The sequence below is a fragment of the Myodes glareolus genome, chromosome 6 (genome assembly GCF_982192425.1).
Source record: "Myodes glareolus chromosome 6, mMyoGla1.1, whole genome shotgun sequence".
In the NCBI taxonomy this organism is placed as follows: Eukaryota; Metazoa; Chordata; class Mammalia; order Rodentia; family Cricetidae; genus Myodes; species Myodes glareolus.
Genome location: NC_142031.1, coordinates 116,219,336 through 116,238,729, shown reverse-complemented (window position 1 = coordinate 116,238,729; position 19,394 = coordinate 116,219,336). Strand labels below are relative to the sequence as shown.

General features: G+C 49.0%; 1 protein-coding gene across 4 annotated transcripts in view; it reads right to left on the bottom strand.

The window, feature by feature from the left end:
* Positions 1–19,394, bottom strand: part of Dpp6 (dipeptidyl peptidase like 6) — an 868,555-nt gene that overhangs the window by 15,295 nt on the left and 833,866 nt on the right. For all 4 annotated transcript variants that reach the window (XM_085691109.2, XM_048440198.3, XM_087907530.1 and 1 more), the window contains exons 17-19: positions 13,107–13,154; positions 3,628–3,726; positions 381–450 (exon numbers count right to left, since the gene is read on the bottom strand). In XM_085691109.2, the coding sequence (XP_085547235.2) occupies positions 381–450; positions 3,628–3,726; positions 13,107–13,154 (217 nt within the window). The remainder of the gene's footprint in view (positions 1–380; positions 451–3,627; positions 3,727–13,106; positions 13,155–19,394) is intronic.

Sequence of the window (19,394 nt, the reverse complement as noted above, 5' to 3'; positions counted from 1 at the left end):
GTGTTGTGAGGACTGTGTTGTTAGGCTGGGCTGTGGTGTAAACGTCAAGCTGAGCTATACGAAGATGTCACTAGATGATACAGTCTTATAGGACCATGGTCCTATATACTTGTCAAGAACAGGAATGTTCTCATAATCTCACCATAGTAATAAGAAACAGACCACCGGTACCTGGGTGCCCCTACTGTGTTTCTACCTCTGTGGGGTGAATTCTGGAATCACAGAAAGAATTCATCCTTTGCGGACAAACCAACCCATCTTAGGAACTAAACAAGCAGCATCACTTATCCTACTTCTCCCTTGAGAGTCCACCATCCCCTTCCCTGCACAGCTGAGTCCCAACACGGCACCTGGAGAAAGAAGGAGGCAGTCATACTTACACCACCAGCAATAAGGGGTAGTGGGCCGTGTCGGTGAAGGTGGCCGGCTTCAGGATCTGCATTGGCAAGTCTGGGGACAGGTGAAACACAGCCTGGTCAGGGGCAGCTGGGTAGGAGGTTGAACCACGGTGTATCCTGGTTCAGTGTCTGCATTTCTGTGGATGCCCTGGGGTGGGAAGGGAAGTCCATACAGGGAGCTTCCACAGCAGCTTGGTGTGAACCCTTGGGCAGGTCACTGGCCTTGTAGCTCTCTCTGGTCTGAAGCTCAAATGTCACTTTTTCACACAAGAAGTATGCACTTCCTCAGGGCTCACAGGAACCTGCTGGTGGCAGAATTCCACACAGGGAGAGCCCTTGAGGGCTGGGTCCGCCATGCATCAGAGATAGGTTTATTTTTACTTTATGTGTATGGGTGTTTTGCACACACACATATACCCATAGATATGCCAGAAAACAGTGTTGGATCCTCTGGAGCTAGAGTTACAGACTGCTATAAGCTGCTATGTAGATGCTGGGAATCGGACCTGGGTCTTCTGGAAGAGCAGTCAGTGCTTTTAACTGCTGAGCCAGCTCTCCAACACAAACAGATGGATATTTGTGAGCAGTTGTTCTGGAAGAGGAAGAGTCTGAGGTGAAGGGATGTATTGAAATGAGAGGCATGCTGGATTGAGAGGGGAGGGACACCTCTCTACCGTGACAAGTGACTTTGCAGGTTCATACCAGGCAGGTCTGACTATCTGCTGAACCCTCAAGTACCGGACCCTAGAGAAGGAGCTGGTATAGCTGTGCTTTTCTTGTGGCCACCAAAGTCACTGGGTTTGGTCATTAGTAGCATGAGATGGGGGGTGTAATAATCAAGTCTCAGGAAATTATCCCACACCAGTTTCTTTGTTCAGCCCACCTCCAGAACAGGCCTCACTGCCCCAGCAGGAATTTGTTTATTGAGGATAACTACAGCCCAGATTACCAAGGCCCAGCAATTAAATGGGAATTAGTGGCTTCGTAGTGCAGTGACTGCAGAAGCACCCCAGCCCTGGCAGACTGCTCCGAGACAGCCTTTCATTACTGACTCAGCCTGACTGTTAATGGCTTGCAAATTGGATCCTTGGCTCAGGGACTGGCAGAGAGGCAGGCATTTCAGGGTATCACAGAGATAGCCACAAAACCTGGTGTGGTCACATCGGCGGGGGAGGGGACCTTTGAAGTAGCTGCCTGCCTGACCACACTGAAGAAGCTTTTCTGCACAACACTTACTTTCCCAGAAGCCTTATCTGGCAGTGGAAATGAAAAACAAAACTGTAAACAGGTGTAGGGAAGGGGAACAATGTGGTTCAGACTTTTTGCTCCAAAGGGTGGCTTCCCCGTGCCAGGCCTTGTGGATCTGGTAGTCCCTGGTACCCTCTCCTGCCACAGTGCTGGGGAGGCCTGGGAGCAGGGCTCAGTCCTCGTGATGCTCCTACAGGCCCTTTGTGGCTTTCCGAAGGGAAGGTGATGATGTCAGTTTCCAGAATGTGAAGATGCAATGACAGCCATAGGCAGAGCAACGAGGAGGAAGAAGGGGCTTTTGGAACTGTAAGGGAGAGGAGTCCTAGCAGGGAGGCAAGTCACATTGGAACCCAGCCACAACAGCCTGGAGCAAGGACATGCTGCAGCAGGTCAGAGTGGCATGTCGGGGACAATATCCAGAGCATAGGTGCAGCTCTCAGCCAGAGTAGACTGGATCAGTTGCAGGTGCAGTTTAAAAAATTATTCTTCCTCCTGAGGCTACCTACCCCCTTCATTTCTTTCCTTGGCCCTTTCTCAGAGCTTCGACAAGGGAAAGTCTCTGAATTGGGGTGGGCTGGAGGGAACTGGACTCACAGTCTAGCCAGCTTCCACATGTTCCTGACTCCAAAGGTGGATGGAGCTTCCTACAGGACGTCAGGGAGAACACAAGCATTTCTGGAAGTAGTGTGATCTCACATGACTTGATGAGGGACTGGGGGTGTTTTGGTGAGTGGTCTGGGATGGACCACAAGGGTTGTTGGTAAGCTGCTGGTGGTGTCATGCCATGCTTGGGGTCTGGTGGAGGCAGAGTCCACAAGGGGCTCCCTATAGCATGTTTATTCTTGCCTAAGCTGTGCTCTGGATGATGCTGTTATGTCTGTGTCAACCCAAAGCCCACAAAAGGGACATTTTATAACCTCTGGTCCAGTGCAGGCAACCTTCCTACACAATTTGGCTCAATCTCTGTTCTCTGAACACCCACATCTTTTGCTTTCCATTGTAAATGAGTTGTCCTACTGTGTTCACTATGTGGTCGTACTGTGCCACTTGGGCTACTTGCTTCCTGCTTCCTGCTTCCTGCTCCTGGCAGTGTGCAGCCTGCAGGTGGCTGCATCTTGTCTAGGCTGCAGAACACAAGGGTATATGCTAACAGTCCAGTACCCCTGGCTCCACTGACAAGCCAGAGCAGATGCAGGTGTTGTAGAGATGGCTCTACTTCTAGATGCCTGCAAGGTATATATAGTTCCACCTGCTCCTTCTATGAGTCTTATCTGCTTCCCCTAAGCCTGTCCACCTTCTCCTCTCTGGCCAGAGCTCTGTCAATGACTGTGGATCAGACAGAATCCTCCCAGGAATTGAGGCCTGGCCATGACTGCAGAGATGTTGAAAAGAGAGATCCAAATGAATGACAACAGCTAGCGGAACAGTGCTGTGTCCAGTTGCAAGAGAACCTAGAATGGATAGGAATGGAGATGGCATTGATGGACACTGATGGAGGTGACACTTCTAGGGTTAAGGACAATGGGCAGCTATGAGTTCAGGGTCAGCCAGGGTGAGCTGGGGGCCACACAGATTGAGAGATGAGGTTTGGAGCTAGCTGCCGCTAGCTGGTTCCAGCAAACAGGATGGTTCTCATAGCCTAGCGCCAAGGCAGCACTCAAGAAACAAACCAGTGGCTAGAGTGTGAAAGCAAAAGGCCTGGGGAGCAGTGTCAAGAATGCCTCAGGCAGTGACAATGACCCCCTTCATGTATTTCTCCAGCATCAAGGATGCCTCTCACTAGCTCACAGTCAGCATCTGGAGGCAAGGAAGAGGGCATGATACCGAGGACAGAAGGTGTTCTCCCGGATGTGGTAACCTGAGGAGAGGTTCCATACTGATCTCTCGAGGAGAAAAATTACCAGCTCTGCCTGTGTTTTTTGCTGCCTTGAGCCCAAAGGTGTTCTGTTGACCATTCTAAGGGCAGACACGTGGTACTTACTGTAATCTTCTATCTCGATTTTCCGGTACTCAATTTTAGGCATCTGCCGATCACTGATGGCCTTCTGCACATGCTCATTTGCTTCCAAGTCAAAAATTTCTGGAAAGGGCAAAACAAAGACACATTGGATTCTGGGACCCGTGTGGGCTGCAGGTTCTCACATGTCTTCCACACTGCTTCGCAGGAACATCCCTGCAGGTTGTTTGCCACTGCACAGAGTGAGAAGATGAGTTACTAGATAGCTCATTCAAGCCCCATGATCCTAACTTCAAATCAGGCACAGGGGCACATCAGAGTAGAGTACATCTCTGTGCTCGATCCTCCCACCTGCTTCTCCATATACTTCTGTTCTCCCGACGCGTGTCATTGGTATGACCTATTCTAAGTCTGTTGGGTTCAGGAAAAGCAATACTAGTTATCTGTGGGGAAAAATAGCCACCATAACCAGGTGATGACAGCAGAGAAGTCACTGGACTGTCAGTCAGCCACCCCACCCCCAGATTTCTTACTTTAACCTATAAATTATCTGGTCTTTTGAGACTTGGAGTTGGTGACCACAGTCAGAGATAGCAAAGTCCTTTTGCAACTTGAGGGCCTGACTCTTCTCATGCAGTTTGTCTGCTTCGGGTGACTCTGCACTGTGGCTTATCTGCAAGGCTCTTCAGGGCTCTTTGTTCTCAGGTTACAACAAACGAATTTCCTGTCAACAGTTTCTTGAGCTAGAAGGGAGAAAACCTGTTTTCTTCACTTGCTGAAATGGCCGTGAGACACTATTTTGCCATCTCATATGTAATAAACACACTGGACTTTTTTTTTCCTTCCTTCCTTCCTTCTTTCCTTCCTTCTTTCCTTCCTTCTTTCCTTCCTTCCTTCCTTCCTTCCTTCCTTCCTTCCTTCCTTCCTGTTTTTGTTTTTTGAGACAGGGTTTCTCTGTGTAGTTCTGGCTGTCCTGGAACTCACTCTGTAGATCAGGCTGGCCCCAAAGTCACAGAGATTCACCTGCCTCTTCTTCCCAAGAGCTGGGATTAAAGGCGTGCACCACCAACACCTGACTTCTTTTCTTTCCTTAAGGTTACATATAGGGTTGGCTGTGGCTCAGTGTATAAGAGAATTCTGTCTTCAAGGGATTCTGCCTTTAGCTTGTCCAGTTCCCCAGAAGGCTAGAATTGGGAAATGTTTTAAAGCCATGGTCCTATGAAGAGTGTCGGGGTCTCTCATGACCCCTTTAAAAAGACATGCCCCACAGGCATGGTTCTCAAAGGCATCAGAGGTTAACTCATGGCTTCTATGATTAGTGTTTTTATTTTTGGGTGACACACAGCAGTGTGTGACTCCAGGATCATCAACATCCACAGAAGCAGAGATGGTACCCTCCTGGGGAGGTAGGGCATGGGAGTTTTCCTGTGTCTGTGATGAACTGATAAGCTGTCGAAAATGATTGGCAAGCTACTAGCTACACGCAACCATTCAGCTCCGACTTTCACCTGAGACAGCAGCCAACCCTGGGTTTCTGCCTGAGGCTTTCTCTCGCTCCTTGGGTGGCCTTTTGCTACCCCTCCAGGACAGTCACAAAGGAAACAGGACTGAGAGATCCTCCAGGGGTCTCAGGATGCCTAAGGCTCTGCGAGGTCCCAGAGTTCAGGATGCCTGAGGACACAGGGCTGACAGTTAACTGTCTCCTGCCCTATTTATGACATCAACAACACAATGAAAGCAAGCATTCTGTAAACTGAGTGTAGAGTCTTGAATGCTCAAAAGACTAATTATGTATGGAGGTTACTATTCATTCCATCAGGGCCAGGATACCATTCAATGATAGCCCCAGACCCATGGTCAGTGTAAGAATCAGGGCCCAGACCTTAAGATGCTGTCTCAATGCTTCAGCACATGGAGGTTCCTTATAATCCTCACACTGGTTTTATGGCAACTTGATACAATCCAGAGTCATGTGGGACTAGGAAGCCTCAGCTGAGAGAGGGAATGTCTTCATAGTATTGGCCTGCAAGCAAGTCTGCAGTGCATTCTCTTGACTGATCACTGCAGTGGGAGGGCCCAGCTCATTATGGCTGGTGACACCCCTGGGCCGGTGGTCCTGGGTTCTGTAGAGTATAGACTGACCAAGCCACGAGGAGCAAGCCAGTACGCAGCTCTTCTCCATGGCCACCGCTTCAGTTCCTGCCCTGAGTTCCCCAGTTGAGCTATATGATGAAATAAACCCTCTCCTCTCCAAGTTGCTTTTGGTCATGGTCTTTCATCCTAGCTCTAAGACAACCTGGGAAGAAGCTTCCATTGCCACCACTCTGCCTGAACGTGTGATTGACCTGGAGTAGGTGAATAAGGGTTGGTTGCAAACATGGGAGCACATGGGTATCGGTACAATCAGCAAAGGCCCAGCAAAGATGGGTACATGGATCTCACTCAGATTCTGCCACCAGGGCGCTATGGGAACTTCATTTATGGAAGTGGGTAAGCACCAGGACCAATTCAGAGCCCCTCAAGATTGGCCCAACTCGCTTTACGTTTGATTTGTATGAGCCGATTCTAATGTGACTCTACAGTCTTACATGCTGTTCTGGATGGAGAGGTGCAAACTCAGATCACCAGTGTGTGCAGTTGCCCACCCGGCTCAGCTTTCCCAGAGCGAATGCGGACACAGCCAAATACCCATCACCCACGCTGGGCCCTGGCAGGTCTGGCCTTGTGTGGGGCGTAGCAAGTTCTAATCACTCACTGACTATTCAGGCTGCCTTTGAATAGCTCCCTCCTCTCTATTGAAATCCTACCTTCTGCAGAAGAGCACCAAAGCAACAGACTATTAAATTTAGTTAAATATTAGATTTCTCGTTTAATGATTGCCCACGCAGTCGGGTTTATCAGCAGAGAACTGGTGGTCTCACGGGGGAGCTGGGTTCAGCTAGTTTATTTGTTTCCCTAATTGCATTCAAAGAGGGCAGGAGCTCAGAGGAGAAATAAGAAAAGATCGGTACATTCCCGGAGGACTCTGCCTTTGACTTCGGGGCAGCAGGGACCTCCGGGCTGCAGCACACACATGGCCACTCCTTAATTAAATGTGAGCCCCTCTAATATTTGGTGGAATTAGCTATTATCAGATCTGGACACAGTGAGCCCACAGAGACAAATGGTTGCTCAGGAAGCCACTCCTGGGGTTGTGTGGCCTGCGGGCTGTTCCCACATGGCCCTGGGTCTTGGAGCGCTCACCCCTACGCTGCATCATCGGAAAACTGGTGACCAGACTGCAATGGAAACCGCAAGCAACTGATCTGGAGGGGAACGAGGGGCTGCCTGGCCCTTGGCTTGTGGTTTCTTTTCTGTAGGCTATGACTCTCCAGGCCGAGTAGACAGACAGATGACTCCCCAGGCTGAGTAGACAGACAGATGTACACACTGCTTCTCTGGCAGCTCTGTGCTGCAGGGCTTCTGATGGTCAGGCAGCCCCCCCCCCCCCCACTGCTCTTTACTGGCTTTTTTTCATCGCTCCCCCATGCATCATTCTTCTCTGTCCTTGCTCTTTGTGGCAGAGGCTGCCCATCAACCCTGGGCTACATTCCTCAGCTAACTCGAAGAGCAGACCCAGAAGAATAAAGGCCTTTCAACTTGCTCCCCTCAACCGGATCTCTTTTCACTCAGCCCACTAGGCTTCCTTGCTACAGTCAGTTTGACAGTTTGTGACCCAGAGGGACTGTTCTTCGGCCATGACTCTCACTGAGTCCCTGGATAGATGCTGAGCATCTTGAAGGCAGGATTCAGGTAGGTGGTCTTATCGCTAGTCTCTCCAGCATCGTGCTGGACATTGTGCTGGGCTGATGTGCATGTCTGACACTCAGGGGCACCATGTTCATGGAGGGCTGTGATGTGGTTGGCACACTGGTCAGCTGCTGGTGCTTCAGGGAGAACCCCCTGAGAGGTGCTTGCAGGAAGTGAGGTTTCTGGGTCTCCCCTGGTTCTCTCTGTAGACACCTGAGGGTATGGGTACCATGCATCTGGCTTATGCTCCTTCACTTGGCATTTATTATGTGCCAGCTTGTCTATTCAAGATTCTATAATGGGACCTCAAAGCTGGCCATTAACTCTTCCCAGAAGGTTGCTGTGTGTGCCTCTAGGGTCCAGAAGACTTTTCACAGCCAACAGAAGGTTTTGTGGATTGACTCCTCGGTCTCTGCCTCATGTGTTTGTTCCCACGTCCTTCCCATCAAGGCCTCATACATGACTGAAACACACCTTTGAGTACCTTATCTGTTCCTGAACCTCCCACCAGCAGGTGGACTTCACGTTGATGACTTGGGACCACTAGGTCTGCATTGACATAGACAACTCCTGGTGATGGGCAAGGACTCTTTGGCAACACGGGAGGGGTATGGCCCTTTGAAATCAGCAAAACTGCCAAGGGATATGACTAAGGTAGAAAAAAATACACTTCTAATTGTTATCCTTGGAGGTGGATAGGTTGCTATTTTTTGGTATATACAACGCAGAAGGAGTTTTAAAAAGGTGGAGGGAGATGGAGAGATGGCTCAGAGGTTAGGAGCACTGGCTCCTCTCCCAGAGGACTCAGATTCTCAGCACACACAAGTGACTCACAAGTGTAACTCAATTTCAGAGGATCCAATGCCCTCTTCTGGCCTCTGAAGGCACATGGCATCCAAGGCACAGATCCATATGCAGAAAAAACACCAGCACACGGGAAACAAAATTAAACTAAATGGTGGAGTTACTAGAATTCTTCTCTTCCACCTACTCCAGTGCTGTTGGGACACCTTCACAAAGGGCCCGGTTAGCACGGAAGCAGAAGAATGTACACACCGTCTCACAGATGTGTTCGGGGTGGAAGAAGTGCCATTCATACACCACAGCTGTGTCACTGAGGTAGCTCACCCCGCTACACCAGGGGTGGCAGCGGTGTGTGATTTGGTCTAGCTGCTTCGTGTGGACATGTGACAGTTCCTTATGGTTTTATGGACACCACAACTGTACAAGCGCTCCAGTGACTTCGTGCCTGTGTGACATTGGTACAGAAGTCTGGGGAGGCAGGGAATGTTAGCAGCAGTAAAGACTAAAAAGAAGGATGCAAACTTGCGACTGTTGAAGAAGAAATGGTCTAAGACTGTTGGAAGGGGTGAGGGCGGGGGATTCAGATTCCATAGACTCATGCCATGACTCTGCCCAGATGAAAACATTCTTGGTGCAGCTTTTCTTGTTCTTTTCTGTTTGGAGCTGAGGTGGGAAGCCATGGCTGTGTGCATGCTCGCCAGGCAAGTGCTCTCCCACCGAGGGGCACCTCAGCTCTATGCAGCTCTTTCTCCAGGAAAATCTCTCAAATAACAGCTCAAGCATATATGAGACTCTCTAATGCATTATTTGTGTACTGTTGATCCAGCTGACATTTAAATGGGAGTGTGTCTAGGCAAGTAACCTTGGCTGGCCTGGAACTCACTATGTAGACCAGGCTGGCCCTAAACTCACAGAGACTGGCCTGCCTCTGTCCCTCCAGGGCTGGGAAAGGTGTGGACCATTACACCTGGCAGATGTTTCTCTTTTCTTCCCACCAAACTGCTCCTGAAATATTTGAAATCTGTAGTTATTAGATACAAACTTGCTTTGTGTGCTGTAAGAGTTGAGCATAAATTGGGCGCCAGGACACAGAACCGGTGCCTGCCTCTCTTCGTGCACTGTACACACGTTACATTACTGGGGACGTTCCCCATGGCTGTGGTTGGGCAGGCTGTCCACTGAGGCTTGGAAGAATTCCACCCTGCAGTCACAGTCTGGAAGTCTCTGGCACTGTCTTGGGACAGATGCCACAACAGATGAGTGTCCATTTGGCTTGTCACTTCTGTGCCAAAGGAGGTCCACTACAGGCTATTGTCCTGTTCTGTTGGGGCTGGAGGCAAGCAAGGTTTTGATGGTCAAGGACTATAGAAAAACTGCAAGACCCTGGTTAGCATGTGCCTCCTGTCCCTGAACTTTAGGGGCAAGGTAGCTCTGATTAATTGTTTAGCAATGGTACAGGGTTCCATGTACCCCAGGCTGGCCTCAACTTGCTATGGACCTGAAAATGATACCAGAGGTGGGCAGGGTGTGGGTGCCTACGGATACAGCCCATGTGATGTCACCAGGGCACTCATTTTAACCCAGAGGATGTACAGTTGCCCATGAACCCCCGTGGTCCCAGCTCTCTCCCACAGGGGACCAGAGCCAGCATCTGCCTCACACATCCATCTACGTGACCGCCAGGACCAGTGGCAGACAGATGTGGCTCTGCTGGTGTTTTTTTCTATCTCTGAGTGGTTGGAAGCCTCAGACACATGAGGAGCCTTTGGTGCCCGTGATAATGACATTCTTAAGGAAACAGCTTTTAAATAATTCAGAGTCACATCTGTCAACACCCCACCGGCTCTGTTTGGAGATATCATTTCCTAAAGGGTGGAAAGTCAAGTATCCCCAGGGGTAGGGAGGCTGCGGATGATGATGGGAGGGAGGGCCAAGCTCTCTGTAACATGATTCCACCTTTCCTAACAGGGCTGCACTAAAACAGAGTGACAAGCCCCACTGTCATCCAACCGCAGCCGTCCTGTGCCCCCACCTCCTTACTGTGCTTGTAACCAACAGAGACTGCTCAAGGCAAGGCATCCTACAGCTTCCTTAGGATCAGTGGCTTGCACACTGCCCCTCTGAATGCACGGGGCTGCAGCTTCCTCAGAGAAGCCCAAGGGACACTCAAAGGTGTGCTCCCAACAGGGAAAGAGCCCAGAGGCTTTGCACGCCCTGCTCTAGCAGGAGCAAGTGAAGAACCTCTGATTCAGTGTTCCCTTCAGCAGACTGCACGCAGAGAGATTGAAACAGGGGTCTCAGGGACTATTGTTTCATCTGTCCAGGATGCATCCGCTTTGCTGCCTGCTTGAGGCATACATCCATGATGTGCCACAATCATGCACCTGGCACAGAGACTGCAAAGAGACTGTGACCACGGCATGGACAAGATCCTATCACCTAGACCAGGGGCCTAGGGGTGAAAGGGATGTGTGGCTTCACCTAGAAGCCACTAATTTGCCAGATAAGAGACAAGCCCCAAGCATTACATTCAAGGCTGCCATTTGAAGGGGTGTTATGCTGGGCTGTGGTGTGTTGTAGCGGGCTAGCAATCCCATTACAAGTTCTGCACACTGGGAGAGTCATGACTTCCACAGACACCTGGAGGCTGGACACACTGCTGGCTCTGACATTTGACCAGGACTTTCCCTTCCAGGTGGACCTGGCCAGCTCCTGTCAGGGTGGCTGCTCCCAGGAGCTGCAGAAGGCAGCAGACTCGCACTGAGGGGCCAGGGCTTTGGGCTCCTGCTCAGACAATCCTTTGTAAGTTATTTGAGTTTTGTGTGCCTGAGACAGACACACCCCACAGACTCAAGTCAGACATGTAAACTTTTCATCGCTGAGCCATGGGTGCTCACTAAACATTGCTGTGGCCTTCACACTGCTGCCTCTCCCTCTCCCTGACTGCTTGCTCTCTCTCTCTTTAAACATGCCTTTCTCTTTTTCTCCCATTGAAGCTGTTTGCTCCTGAACAACCTGATTCTAGGGGGAAAGATGTCGTAGCTGGCAGGACTCTGCGAACTGGGCCTCAATCCCCCTCCTCAGTGACACGGAGCAGACCCTACCTGAGGGAGGGAGGAGGAAACCATGGCAAATGCTGTGAGGGGCTTGTTTTGAATTTTAATCTTTTGGCTGGTCTTGTACGGTAGCTCAGGTTGGTTTAAACATTTTCTTAAAAGCAAGATTTATTTATTTTTATTTTCTGTGAATGTGTTTTGCCTGCATGTATGTCTGTGCACTACATGTGTGCAGTGCCCATGAAGGCCGGAAGAGGAAAATGGAGTTACAGATGGTTGTGAGCTACTGTGTGCCAGGAGCACCGACTGGCAGGGAGTCGGACAACATAGCCGACATAGGCGGGCTCTGGGCTTCCACACAGGGACACCCCACACGCTCTGTCCACACTCTTTCCTGCCTGGAGTCCTGGAGAGTGAAGATTATGGGGGTTTCATTTCCAGGAACATCCAAGAATGTGGGAACTGGGTCTCATAGAGAAGCCCTGTGTTACCATGTGTGGGCTGAACACATAGAATATCAGGGGATTATCCACGAGCCCATAAAGTATGATGGATTTATCCATGAGCTCATAGTGTATCAGGGAGTTATCATCTATAAAATCTTACATGTCAGCAAATACAAACAGCACATGCTGCCTTCCTCCTCCTCCTCTTCTTCATTTTTCAAGACAGGGCTTCTCTATGTATCCCTGACTGTTCTGAAATTCGCTCTGTAGACTAGGCTGGCCTCGAACTTAGAGATTTGCCTGCCTCTGCCTCTCAAGGGCTGGGATTAAAGATGTGCAATACCATATTTGGCTACTTTTTTTTTCTTTTGAGACAAGATCTCTTTATCAGGTAGCTCTGGCTGTTCTGGAACTCAGTATATAGACCAGGCTGGCCTTGAACTCACTGAGTTTCACTTGCTTCTGCCTGTGCTGAGATTAAAGGTGTGCACCACCCATGCCCAGCTCCAGCACATGCTTTCTTAAGAAAGGTGATGCTAGGACTCTGGAGCAGCCTAATTGTGAAGTGAAGGTACCAGGCAGGGCTTAAGCAGGAGTGATTTCTTACAGAGGAATTAATTGTCAAGCTGCTGAAGACCACAGAGGCCACTTGGGTGGGAAGCTGTAGGGCAATCCTATAGCCAGGTTTCCTCCCTGCTGTGTGTCCATCAGAGTGTGCAGATTGTTGGCAAATGGTGATGCCCAAGGAGTTGTTGCAGAATCTTTCAGGGGACACAGACTGAAACCCCAGAGCTTCAAATCTCTCAGGCTCTTGGAAAAGTCCCCAAGTGAGGCTGGAGAAGAGGCCTGGGAGTGAGCCTCATCACTCTAAAAACCCACTTCTCCCGAGCGGCCGTAGCAGAAAGATGGTTAAGGTGCCACATACCTTCTTGGCATTTGTTCCCATTTACTCTGATGGCCACCCTTGTCCTCCCTTCTTCCCATCCTCCCACTTTCCTTCCCATAGTTCCTCCATGTCATGGACATGACCATCTGACCTGCAGGCAGATAAACCTCTGAGTACCCATGAAGCCTCAGCAGAGGCAAGAATGAAGCCCTCACTGACTGCTGTTCAAATACAGCCTGTCCTGGCTACATCCAGAAGATTTCAACCATGACCTGAGTTGTCTGGGGAAATGGCCACCCAACCTCAGTGCTCACAGGCTGTTGTGGATTCTAGGCATTTTCAGGGACACCATGGATCCTCAGCTGGGTCACGTATCTGATAGAGAGGCACATTGGACCTCCAGGGCCTGATTCATCTTCAGGCCCTGAAGTTGGGGTGGGGTGGGGTGGGGCTGGATTGTCTCGTGAACCTTGACTCCTACTCTCCCAAGTCTCAGGAAGATTTTGAAGGAACAGCACTTACTTCTCTTATCCGTGGTGTTATGGACAGTCACAGTGGGTACACCAGGGCCTGGGTCCAGAGAGCAGAGAGGAAAAAGAGAAAGAAAAAACAAGGTCATTAGTTTAGAAGAAAAGAGGAAATAAGCTTTCCTTATACCATGTAGACTGTGTGGGCCTAGAGGACAATGCAGCCAGAAGAGGCTGGCTCTCTAACACTGCAGTCAGGTTCATTACCAGATCCCTGGTCATGGTACAGATCATGGCTAATTTGACAGGTGGAGGAGAGGACCTGAGTTTGGATCCCCACAGCCTACATGAAGGGCCTGCCCACACGGCTTGACATCCCGCCTGCCAATTCCAGCCACCGCAAGCAGATCCAGAGAACCCCAGAACAGGCTGGCTAGCGAGATGAGCAATACTGGTATGCTCTGGGTTTGGTTGGGAGTGTCTGCCTCAGCGAATACAGAGGAGAAACAATGGATGATTCCTGACATCAACCTCAGGCCCCTACACGCAGGTGCACACACAAGTGCATGTGCAGCCACACTCATATGCAAACATACATATGCTAGTATGCAAACACACAACATGGAAAATGAAAATCATTGATCTTATGATGGTGTCTGCTGGAAGGGTATCTAGTCTGGACTCTGCTTATTAGCTTCTGAAGGAAGCCCTTGGTTACTTCGCCTTTTCTGTGTACTTCTTCAACTCTTTGAACAAGACAGGCAGGTGTCTGATTCTGACAGACGCCACCGGTCACTCCTGTACAGCTTTCCAGACCACCGCATGGCATGAGTATCACATTTGAATTAAAGCCCCATAACCCCATTTTCACTACTGAGCCAATTCCATGATGCTTTCCTGGACTTAGTCTTCACTACTCAAGCCTCAAGCTTGAAAAAAAAAATCCAAAAATCCAAAACCAAAACCAAAACCAAAACAAACAATCACCAGACCACTGGAAAGAAGCCACCATAGTCTCCAGTCTCTGACCTCCTGTGATGCTTTTGCAAACATGCGTGGAATGGATTGTGAATGTGTGAATCTGTTCAGTGAGCCCTTTCAATGGGAAGCTTCCCATCTTTAGGTTGTTCCAGCCTTGGGAGTTAGGAGGATGCTCTCAAGACAACAGCACCTGCTTGGTCATCCGCAGGTTCATTGTTGCCATCATCCATAGCAGGACCAAGAAGAAGGCCTTCTGAAATGCTTTTGTTTGGTGATTTAGCTGCTAGGCTGGGTCCTTTCCCAACATCCTCTTGCCTCTGTTGCTCTTTTTTTTCAAAGTTTATTAAATTATAAAAGTTTCCATCTCCGCCCCTCCTCCCAACACCCTCTCACTCCCCCCACTCCCCTTCCCCCTCCCCCTCCATCCCCAAGAGCAGTCAGGGTTTCCCACCCTGTGGGCAGTCCAAGTTCCTCCCCGCTCCCTCCAGGTTCAGGAAGGCGAGCATCCAAACAGACTGGATCCCAAAAATCCAGTATATGCAGAGGAAACAAGTCCCAGTGTCATTGCCAATGGCCTCTCAGAAAGACTCCGGGCCCGCCACATTCCCTCTGTTGCTCTTTGCACACTTGGGTCTGCCGGCTGTGCCAGCTGTAGGGTCTGAGGGAGGCTGAGCTGCCCTCAGGGGGTCATTGCTCTTTCTGGCCCCTGATATCAGCATGACTGGTCTTTTCCTTCTCTGTTGGGAAGCCTTTCACTACTTAGTCTGAAAGAGTACCCACCCATGACCACAGGGCTGGCCACCCACTCGCCTTCTCTCACAGGGTACCATGGCACAGACTGTGATGTAGGCCTTGGACATTATGGTTGTGCTGGCTCTTGTCCCTTATCTGCAGCATTAGGACACAGCTCCATGAAGGGCAAGTGTTTGTTTCCAGCGTTGGGACACATCCTCAGAGTGATGCAGAAGGTGCGAGATGGATTGTAAAGGAGATTCCACCTTTCGGGCTGGGGTAGGGACTGAGTGTGACAAAAGGAGAAAGAGCAAGCTTGAGGCGTCCGCCTGCACTTGGCTGGGAACTCTGGTGTGTGTGTGTGTGTGTGTGTGTGTGTGTTTACGTATGTGACAGCAATATTACAGAACACATATTTAGGAAGAGCAACGTGGGCTTTGCATCCACAGGGTCACTGTCAGAACTTCCTGCATACTCCTAGGGTTCATGTGACAAATGGCTAAGCTGAGGGCCAGGGATCCGCTATGGGTCCCAGCATGGCCTTATAAACCTCATGCAAGATCTGGAGAGTGGACTGCCCAGTTCAGGCCTGAGAAGGATGCTCTGTGTTGATAGGCAGAGTGAGGAAGGCTCAGTCAGAGTATGCTGGAGTGTGCCGCTGGGCTGGAGTCACAGACTGAGGTCACAATAGAGCAGAGACTGACTGCCCTGGAGCCGACTCGGACATCACTCAGTGCACACAGTGATGATCCAGAAGCACATATTCCTTATACAAAATAGTGGCTTTCAGCATAACCTCCTACACTTGCATACATCATCATATTTTCCTCAGTGGTCCTTTCTCACTGCTTTCTTCTCAGGCTCCCTTTCTCTTCCATTATAGTCTTCTTTCTACTTTCTTGTCTTAAAAAAAAGTCTAGAATGGGGCTGGAGAGATGGCTCAGTAGTAAGAGTGTATACCGCTCCTGCCAAGGGCCTGAGTTTGATTCCTAGTAGCCATGATGGGCAGCTCATAATGGCTTGCCACTCTAGCTCCAAGAGTGGCATCTAGCTTCTGATGCCTCTGGGCTCTGCGGAACCTGTACTCACATGTGCAAACCCCCATACAGACACACACATGCACATAATTAGATTAAAACAATGCAGGAGGTGGGAGGGGTGTGTTAGGGGACATCTTAGAGAAGTGGGAGGGGGAACTGGGGATGGGATGAATATTGATATGAGACATGTTGGATACAAATTTAAAATTGTTGAAGAATAAGTAAAAGAGAAATAAAACCTAGATTTTTGCATATGAGAGAAAATGTGCATTGTTTGTCTTTCTGATCCTGGCTTATAGCACTTAACATAATGATCTCAGGTCTACCTATTTTTGTACGAACGATGGATCCCCATTCTTCTTCATGGCGTAACATTTACATGGCTGAACTCCATGTAAATGTTACGTTCTCCTCAACCATCACCAGTGGGTGGGCCCATTGGCTGAGGCCCTGACTCGACCACTGTGAACAGAGCCGCGACAAATACAAGTGGCGTTGGAATATTCTGACTTAGATTCCTTTTTGTAGGCGTGGCACAGCCAATCATTCAGCCTTGGAACCTCCACATTGACCCCTACAGTGACTGTTTTACAGTTCTTGGCCCCTCCCCCATGCCATGCCCCTTGCTTATCCATCCAGACACAGGCTGGTCAGGAAAAAAAAAAAAAAAAAGCAGGCTGCTTGGTTACCTGTGAATTTCTGAGACGCACTGACAGTCTTTTCACTATAAATAGATCCCTGTGGTACTTAGGGTATACTGACAAAAACCAATTGTTGTTTGCCTAAAACTCACACGTGGCTAGGCAGCCAGTACTTTTATTCGCTGACTCTGGCATTTTCTTCCTAGAGGAGAGAAGCCATGCAGCATCTGTCTGCGCACTCCAGCGGGCAGGTGAGCACTGACTGTGGGGGTAAAATATGGAGGCACACTGGGTACCCTGTTCTGCCATCCCTTCCCCTGAGAGCCTGGGCAGCGAGCAAAGTGGTCACTGAGAGACACCGAGCTGTTGGCCGCGCACAAACCGAGGTGAGAAAATCTGCAAACAGACTATACCCCACGTTCTTATTAATAATGTAAACAATGATTACTTATTCAGTGCCTACTATGTAAAAGGCATCCTGGTAACTCTCCTATGAATAATTTCCAGTCCAATCTTCACAGCCCTGCCACAAAGACACTTCAAACAGCTTAGACAAGAACACAGCGGCAGAGCGAGCTTCACGTCTTTTGTCGCATTCGTGCAGGGAGGAAGGCACAGCTTGGAGGGGGTTTCAGTTTCTAATACAGCACTTAAATACATGTCTTCAAACAAAATTCAAAGAGTAAAGAGAAAGACTAAGTGACAGCAAAGGACCCACTTATCCCTTCCTCCAAAGAGAGCCCAAACCCTTCTAGAATATCCTAGTGTGCACCTGTGGCTATGTACTCACATTTACATAGGAGCGTTTTTGAAAATAAAAAAAAAATCACATGCAAAATTAACCAGATTCAAAGTCTGCACAGCTCAATGAACTTCTATACCATTAGCGCAGCCATTTGACACGGAGCTGTGAAACTTCACATTGGATTTTACATTTTCACTATTGAATGAGTATTTTATGTAATTATCCACCACCAAACACGAAACTCCATGACAGAGCTAGAACTAGAAAGCTTTATATCTTCTTTGTTAACTACGTTATGAAATATGAAAATATTTTAAAATATTTATTATTTTATATATATTTTTGGCTAGGTATCACTATATAATTCTGGTTTTCCTGGAACTAACTTTGTAGACCAGACTGGTCTTGAAATGACAAAGGTCCTCCTGCTTATGACTCCTGAGTGCTGGGATTAAAGGTGTGCTTCACCAAACTTGTCTGATTTTATGTGTATTTTTAAGTTAATTTTTTTCTGTGTATGTATGGGTGTTTTGCTTGCATGTAATACCTTTGCACCAAGTGCCTACAATGTCTGCAGGGCCCAGAAGAGGATGTTGGGTCCTCTTAAACTGGACTTACAGACAATTGTGAGCCTTCAAGTGGGTTCTGGGAATCAAACCTGGGTCCTCTGGAAGAGCAGCAAATGCTCTCAACTGTGGACCCATCTCTTTGGCCATTATTATTATTATTATTATTATTACTGATACAGGATTTCTCTAGGTAGTCCTGGCTACTTTGGAACTTACTACGTAGACAAGAGGGCCTCACATTCACAGAGGTCCTCCTGTTTTTGTCTCCGAAGTGCTGGTATTAAAGGCGTGTGTCACCAAGCCCAGCTTTATTTTTATTATTGTTACTTATGAGTAGCTATGTGTCTGTATGCTGTTATGCGCACATGAATACAAGTGCCTGGAAAGCCAGAGGCATCAGAGTTACATTGCCTGGTGTGGGTTCCGGCAGTCAAGCTCAGGTCCTCTGGAAGAGCAGCCAGTGCTCTTAACCACTGAGCCTCTCTGAAGCCCCAATATTTTAAAAGCACAGACAAAAATAACACAAAAATACTTGTATGTACGCCTATAAACATCACGAAATCTTACTAGAGCGTCAGACTTGGGCTCCTCTCTTCCTCTCTCTTGCCCTCTCTTCCCCTCCCTCCCGTTCTCTTATCTTCCATAAGGTGAGCCAATCTGGTCCACCACACACACCCACTGAGCCCAGAGCACGACCCAGAAACAATGAAACCAAGGAACCACGGGCTGAAACCACAGCTCACAATGAGCCCTTCCTCCCCAGAGTTGTTCCCTCCAGTTTCGTGACAGCAATAGAAAGTGATGAACATGGGTCAGGACTCTGCATGGGCTGGGGACAGAAGGGTCCTTTGGGTGGCCTTTACACTTGATCAGTGTCTTCTTTAGTACAGTTTGACGTGTAGTCCACTTTGTAGTACAGTCAAACGTGTAGTACAGTTTGACGTGTAGCAACCAGTCTAAGATGTTTGCTACGTTAACGCCATGCTGGCAATGGTCCAACTGTAACATGGCTCTCAGACCTCGGAATGAAGACAGTGACTGCTGGCAGCTATTGAGAATTGAGGTACAGAGCCACAGTAACCTAAATTACTAAAAACAGGACACAGAGATTGATCTCAAGAGACTCTTCATCAGCCTAATTGAAAGTTTCTACCTTGCTGTGTTGTGGCCAGGTTAGCACTTAGCAGGCCATTCATTAACCAATGCATGTGCACTGCCCACTGCCCTTCTGGCTAGGGAGTGGGAGTGGCATAGAACTGTGTGGGGGTGGGGTGGGGTGGGGTGGGGTGGGGGCGCTCTGTACGCATATTTCTGTCTGGGTGGAGTGGAAATAGCTTCACTTCTGAAAGTTGCAGCTCAGCCAGCGTGTTTGCTATCCCCTGTGCTGGCAGCGCTCATGAAGAACACAAGAGAAATGCCTATAGCCATGAGACAAGGCACTGACTTCCAAGGTGGCCTCAAATTAGCAACTGGACAATTAAAATGGGACCAAGAGCACACAGAAGACTGTACGAGGCACGGGACCTTGAGGTGTGCTATGTAAAGCTACAGAAGGCACATTTTTTCTCTTGGTTTCCAGAGGTACGATATGTTTCTATTAGCCACAGTCATGGTGGGATGACAGGCCACTTGAGT